Source organism: Hyposmocoma kahamanoa, unplaced genomic scaffold, assembly GCF_003589595.1.
Source record: "Hyposmocoma kahamanoa isolate Upper Pololo Valley unplaced genomic scaffold, ASM358959v1 100404, whole genome shotgun sequence".
NCBI classification, from domain to species: Eukaryota; Metazoa; Arthropoda; class Insecta; order Lepidoptera; family Cosmopterigidae; genus Hyposmocoma; species Hyposmocoma kahamanoa.
Genome location: NW_020653325.1, coordinates 2,979 through 10,332, shown reverse-complemented (window position 1 = coordinate 10,332; position 7,354 = coordinate 2,979). Strand labels below are relative to the sequence as shown.

Here is a 7,354-nt window from a genome sequence, read left to right as displayed (position 1 = left end):
AAGGCAAAAACGCGTGGTGGCTCGAATTATGTGTCCGGGAGCATATTTAAGTATTACATACACGTAAACATATAAATACTTATTGATTTTATTTATTATACGTTATTGGGCCAGCATGGTCCAAAACACTCCCTGAAAGGAGACCCGTGCCCAGCAGTGGGATGTATAATGGGTTGATAATATAATCGATTTATTTATAGTACTTGTGTAAGTAACGGTTTTTTTTATTTATCTGGTATTTTATATTTCTCTCTCATTAACACATACAGGGTGTCCCAAAAATTACACGCCAGATCTATAACCTTGATGACAAATTTCGCGAGGTTCATTAAAAGTTATCCAGAAATTTACTTGATCACCGAATTGTTCGAAGACAACCCTCGCGTAGTCCACAAATCAGTCGACAATATGAGGATTGGTCCATCCTCCCATGTCCTGTAGTTTTTGCGGCAAGTCCCAATGATACAATGTGACCATGGGCTCGATGTTATATTTAAGCATTTCACCAATCAAATTCCTATAGAATTCCACAGCCTTTTCATTGACGTTGTCAGAGAAACTCGTTGGTAATAATCTAGACCATGATATTGAGAGTCTTAGAAATCTAGGCCAAGTTCATTTCAACATCTCGATTGTACAAATGGTAAGAATCATCAGCGACATCTCCATTATGACATTCACTAATTAAACATGGCCGCGCATGACCTACGGTATCCCAAATGCTTGGCGATCGACCTGAAAACATGGATGACTTAATCAACATTGAAAATAATAAATGTAATGCACCAATAACTCCTGTCTACACGTACCCCATCACTCGGGCACTAATCTGACAAAAGATTTAACTAGGAAAAAATCTAAGGTTTGTTGAGCGCATCTCTAGAGTCTCAGCTTTTTGTTTCTGCGTCTAATAGTCTTGTTCTTACGAAATCATAATTTAACTCCTTGTCGTCTTCAGACATCGCTGATTTGCAAAACGAAGAAAAGAGTAAAAATGCAGTAACAAAGTGCATATTACAGGAGAAGATGCAAGAGAATAAACAAGAGGAGACTGTCAGTACAAATGGAAAAGAAGCCAGTAATTACACACAGTTATGTGTGTCATTCTTGTATAATTTTACTAAGAACTTAATTTATGCTAGTGTCTAAATTGTGTATACGGAGTTTCATTCTTTGAATACTTGGTTTCCAAATTAGAACAAACTTTTCTAAGAAATGTGATCGCTGAACTTGGCTGAAGTTGTCTTGAGTTGAAACTCGTCGGACCCCAGCTCGTTCGTGATATTTCTGAGTCACTAACTAGTGAATTTATGGTTGAATGGAGATACGCAGGCTGACCTACGGCTATTCGACACAGAGGGAAAGTACTTTTAAATATTGTAGATAGGATATTTTGCTTCATAGAAACATAATTTCATAAAAATATTGCACCTTCGGGGGGAATCTAACCGACCAAATATGTGAAAATAAAAAACGGTCTATATTTTTGTGACGCCAATCGAAAGGGACCATTTTAAAGACATGATAGCAAGCGACGGGATGAATAAGTCGTGTGCCTGGTGATAAGCGACACGCTTGTCCATAGCAGTTGCAGAGCTTTAAATCGCAAAGATCCGAGGGGCACTGCCACTTCTCCCGTCACCCTGACACATAAGTTGACAGGTCCCATGTGCCTGTAATTTCATCAGCACCGGTTTTGAAGTGTAAAGTAACACAACACACAAAGAACATATTATAGTTAATGTCAAGCACCGTCCTTTAACAAGTCTGCAGACCTGCTAACATGTAATGATAAACCTACTCATTCAATTAAGCTCAATAAACCCCAGATTCCTGCAAAATCCATTTTCTATCGAGGAAGTTGCGAGAGGCCATTGAAATGAAAAAACATCCAAATTTCAACATGAAAGCCGGTTTTTCCGTACCACCAGTTTGGAATCTAGTATTTCTTCTCGTGAAAAAACCCAAGCAGACATGAGACTGGTGTACTACTTGTTAATATGTTTTATTTTATTATTTATAACTAACATCCTTTTAATTATTGAAATTTTAGGACACTGAAGTTGTCAAAAAAGAGTACTTAATGTTAGTTGATATGTCATTTATTTGTAGAAACACAGCCTGTCTAGACGTTGACGGTTACAAAATAAGTGTAGTTGCGCTGTGCGCGGACAAACATTAGACATACAAATATTTTGAAATTATACTTATAAATTATACTTATAAAAATAATACTTATTAAAAATAATAATCAGAAACTTAACATGTTAAGTATTCGTAGTGTTTAGAAAAAGGTAAACGAATCTAATATTTAAATTATTAATCTCAGTGATGTATGGGTAGGATAAAAAAAATTATATAATTGTCTTTTAAATTTATTTATAAATATTATGTGATCAAACAATATTACTTAAACATTGTGAACAGATCGTTAAACGCATATGTCACGTACTTTATGAAAGTGTAATCGGCTCACAAAGTTTACAATGCCAAACGGTATAATCGCCTTCAATGTCCTTCGTCGATAGTCATGACCGTGGTATCTGGCTCGTAGAAGGGATCCAATTTGCGCGTGCGCGCCATCTCTTTTATAACAAAAGCTGACTTACGAGGGGTGCGTGTGCGTTCCGGACTCTCGAAGTCTACTTCGTACAGGCCGAATCTCTGTCTGTTAACAGTAAAACTTAAAATAATAAAAAATGTAAATTCACGTACATCATTGTCTTATTTTTTATTAATTTGTATCTCCAGTTGAATTTGAAAATAAAGTATGTCGTTATTTAATGGTAGGGCTAATGTCTAAACTATACATTTGTTGTAAAATTAAAATCTGATAAATGTTTTAGTTATGTTCGCCTTTTACATGCTATTCTACCTACCTATATTTTGCTGATAAATTTAATCTACAATATCGGTGGTTATATGATGTAGGTACCTATATTACTATAGGTGGTCACTTTCTACAAATTAGCAAATATCCAGATGTATCGATGAATTCGCGGTTTTCTGACGTTTGGCTCTTTGTAAATTAAAGGTTCTAATAGTACAAACGCTCTTTAGCATAACACATAAAGTACTATTTCTACTTCTGCACTTTAATCTGTCAATTATAATTTCATAAACCATATCTCAAAGGCGGTCTTTGTAGTTCTGAACCAAAATTCTATTGTCTATGGTACTCGCTACTATTTAAAAACAATATAAAAGTTACTGAAACGCTCTGCTGCTTCGTGATTGGTTAAAATGTAGGCGTTACTTGGCAATCACAGAAATGTCTATTCTATCTCTTTGGTTTTTGTTTCGTAGCGTTTGTTTGGCTTTCGTTTGAGTTTGTTGTCGTGGATTATTTAACCTTTTTTTTTTTCATTTTTCAGCCATTACTGTCCCACTGCAGGGCAAATGCCTCTCTACCCTTTTTCCACTCTTCGCGATTTAACGCCGCTACAGGCCAAGGCCTTATATACGCGTCCAATTCGTCACGCCATCTCGTTCTGGGTCTTCCACGGCTTCGTCATGCGTTTGGTGGGGTCTACTTCGTAGTGGTCTTTGCCCACAGCTCGTTTGAATATCGAATAATCTTTAAATATTGGTTGCGTTTTAATATTTTAATATTGTATGTAATAATTACGTAAATAGTTCTTAATATCTTGTATTTGTTACTCGACTTTAAAAACCTTCATTATGCAATGATTGCATAAAATACTATTAAAATAATAATAATAATAATAACGCACACACTCATAGCCCTGCGATAGGGAAACATTGTGTCACGGGTGTCATGGACATACATATATAACCACAAATTACACCCAAACTCTCGAGAGAAATAAATGTACAGCCCAGGAATCGAACCAGGGACTTCTGCGTGGCAGACCAGCATGGTAACTGTTCGGCCACGGAGGCAGTTGAAATATATGGGGCTTACGTGTATCCCACCGTCCATTCAAAGTTGTCCATCAAAGACCATGCAGTGTAACCTCTAATATCAGATCCCTCTTCAACAGCATCTAATAGTGCATCAAGATGGCCTAAGTAGTACTCGACCCTGTCGTTATCTTCTAGACCTCCAGCGGTAGCAAAACCATTCTCAGTGATGTAGACAGCAGGGTTATTGTAGTTTTCCTTGATGTATGTCAAGAGTTTGTAGAAAGCCCATGGCACGTCCTTATTGGAGAAAACGAAATATTACTGTAAATTTTACGGTAAATGTCAAACTACGCAATTTAATTAAAAGGTTTTGTTCTTTCCAGTATACTAATTTAGTTTGTTTTACAAAGCAGTCCGAAAAACGAAGTTTATATAATGGAAAGTGGAAGGAAGGAAGCGTTAATTTCGAAGAAGATTTTATGTGTAAAAATCTTATAGTATATTAATAATAATTTGCCAGGCAACCGCATCAATTGAGTGGTCTCAAACGAGGGAATTCCCTGTAATATGAGTACCAGACCATTTCACTCTGGGTCACTTCACAGAACACTCAGGCCAGAACCGAAAACAGAAAACAGAACAGAAAAGAAAGAAAAGATGTATCCGTCCGAACGTATTCCAAAATGAGTACATGGTACCTTCAACCACTTAGCCACACTAGGTTTCCATTCAGCGGGTTGATAAAATGCAATTTCTTGATCATCATACATTGAGGGAACTTCGTGCATACTATAGACAGATTCATTCCTGTACAAAATGTAAGTAGTGTAATGATTCAGCCCAAAAAAGTCCGATGTGCCTCTAATGAGTTCTACTTCTTCTGTAGATAATTCGGGTAATCTGGATCTTGAAAAACCTTGGGCAATACTCTTGGCCGCTATTTTTTCCTTCACCACTGGTGGATAATCTCCCGTTTTCGAAAAGATAGGGTGAATGTAGATGCCCTACTAAAAAAGGGAAACACTTGTATAAAAATAGGAAGTAATAAGTTTTAATACATGGCCAAGAATATTAATATTTACCTCGAAAGCTCTTGACTCCTCGGCAGCTTCAGCATGTTCCTGTGATTCAGGTTCTAGCCAATTAGCACTTATGCTGATACCAACCATTGCTTCTTTTGAAGATCTGAATTCCTTATTGAACATGTGATAAGTTTTGGCGTGAGCTAATAATAAATTTTTCGCGCACATATATTCTGCTACGCCTGCTATTTTAAGCAAAGGCGCCAAAGTACTAGCTCCGTAACCTTGATGACAAATGTCGCGAGGTTCGTTGAAAGTAATCCAGAAATTTACTTGATCACCGAATTGGTCGAAGACAATGCGCGCATAGTCCACAAACCAGTCAACAATGTGCGGATTAGTCCAACCTCCCATGTCTTGCAGTTTCTGGGGCAAATCCCAGTGATACAATGTAACCATGGGTTCGATGTTATACATAAGCATTTCATCAATTAAATTCCTATAGAATTCCACAGCTTTTTCATTTATATTATCATTGAAACTTGTTGGTAATAATCTAGACCACGATATTGAAAACCTATAGAAATCAAGGTTAAGTTCTCTCATCATTTCGACGTCTCTTTTGTATAAATGATAAGAATCAGTAGCGACATCTCCATTATGGCATTCACTAATCCAACATGGCCGCGCATGGGTTGCAGTATCCCAAACGTTTGGCGATTTACCTAAAAAGTGTAAATAAAGCATGTATATTATTCTCGAAAACAATTAATGTACTATATCAATAACAAGATCTTTAACTGTAAAGCTAAGTCATAGAATGCATGAATAAAATAACATGTAATCAAAACAACTGTACTAAGGCTTAGTGAACATACTTCATTCTTCTTAACTACATACCATCTTCGTCCCAAGCGCCTTCAACTTGATAAGAAGAAGTTGAGCTTCCGAACAGGAATCCATTAGGAAAATATCTCACTTGCTGCCGTTTTCCAAACGAATTAGACGTCGTCAGCGCGAGGCATGACACGAGAACACTAAGCAGTAAAAAGGAAGATAATAAATAAATAACGCACACACTCAACATATCCCCACACTAGGGAAACCCTGAGTCGTGGGTGCTATGGTTGTGTCCATAGCACCCACGACACAGGCACATAGACAACCACAAATTGCACCCAAACTCACGAGATAAATAATGTAGGCAATACAAATATTTCTACCGGCCAGTGAATCGAACCTGGGACCTTAGCGTGGCAATCCGGCATGGTAACCGTTCGGCCACGAAATCGGTAAAGAAATTGTTTCTATTATCATGTGACTACGTAACCATATATAACAACTTTTAATATGCCATTAGAGAAAAATTGGGTAATAGGTAAATTGGATGATTACCGCTTGAGAAAAAATGGATGATTACCGCATGTTTAAAAAAAAACAACACACAATAATATAAGCTAATGTACACTTGTAGCAATTTAAGACTTGAAAAATAATAAAATCGAAATATTTTTTATGGGATTTCAATGTTTGCCTAAATAAAATACTAAACTTGTTGATTTTTATTTAATTAGTTATAAATATTACAATATATGATATAAAATAAATATGTACTTACAGTAACCGCGACGTTCGAGACATATTGGCGTGGCAACTGTTTCTATCGAGTGCTCAAATCCTGAACACGTTTTTATAGCAGTTCATCTTTTGTGATAATCTTTTAATCAGTCAGATAGGAAATATCACAAGCATCAGTTTTCTTCGAAGTGTTCCAAATTGTAAAAATGAACCCTCATTGTGATCGTGATTTACTCAAAGTCTATTATTGCCTGGATATGGACCTGAAATTTGTCACACTTATACAACTTCATGGCTTGCAACATTCTTCATTACCAAATATTCCCTGTTTTTGGAAAAAAACTATATCGCTGTATTTTAAATTTATCTACTCCGCAGTCCACATATATGGAAGAAGTGGTTCCGGTGAAATTGGCTGAGTTATGATAATTGATAAAATAATGATCCCCAGATCCAAAATCATAATTATTAGTCTACAACAAGTGGAAACAATATTTAACACTGACAATGAGAAGAGTTGGGGCGGCTTATTTTTTTGACATCAATTTATTTATTGAATTACGAGAAAGTAAGTACATCTAGCTTTCGCTCATTTTTCCCAAATAAGAGACGGTATTTCACCCTGCGGTGAAAGATACTCAGCGCGAACGTACTTCGTTGGTTTTGCCCACTACATACACAAACTAAAATCATAGTGTGATAAGAAAACTGGTAACTACATGTAAACGTAGCAGCGCGGCTTGTAGGTATGTGTGCACGCCCGCGCATCGTGTAAGGACACGTTCACACGTAGTCTCGCGGTGCACTCGCGTCGTCTCTTGCGTCATTAATTATTATAGAATTGAAGCGGTCGCTTGGTTTTTAAAAAATAACATCAAATATTATGT

General features: G+C 36.6%; 1 protein-coding gene and 1 pseudogene across 1 annotated transcript; both read right to left on the bottom strand.

The window, feature by feature from the left end:
• Positions 1-2,396: 2,396 nt before the first annotated feature.
• LOC113230143 (myrosinase 1-like) lies at positions 2,397-6,986 on the bottom strand. Its single transcript, XM_026463931.1, has 6 exons — positions 6,508-6,986; positions 5,790-5,926; positions 4,950-5,614; positions 4,566-4,874; positions 3,926-4,164; positions 2,397-2,668 (listed from the first exon to the last, which is right to left on the bottom strand). Exons 1-4 carry the CDS (start codon positions 6,528-6,530, stop codon positions 4,872-4,874), a joined length of 828 nt encoding a protein of 275 aa, XP_026319716.1. The 5' UTR covers positions 6,531-6,986; the 3' UTR covers positions 2,397-2,668; positions 3,926-4,164; positions 4,566-4,871.
• On the bottom strand, positions 2,509-4,637 carry LOC113230134 (annotated as a pseudogene).
• Positions 6,987-7,354: the final 368 nt, after the last annotated feature.

Excerpts from the sequence above, each read along its gene's own strand:
- LOC113230143 (XM_026463931.1), bottom strand. The coding sequence starts at position 6,530 with ATGTCTCGAACGTCGCGGTTACT. Across the intron at positions 5,927-6,507 it reads TCTCGAACGTCGCGGTTACT|TGTTCTCGTGTCATGCCTCG; the intron begins GTAAGTACATAT and ends TTTACTGCTTAG. Across the intron at positions 5,615-5,789 it reads AGGCGCTTGGGACGAAGATG|GTAAATCGCCAAACGTTTGG; the intron begins GTATGTAGTTAA and ends TACACTTTTTAG.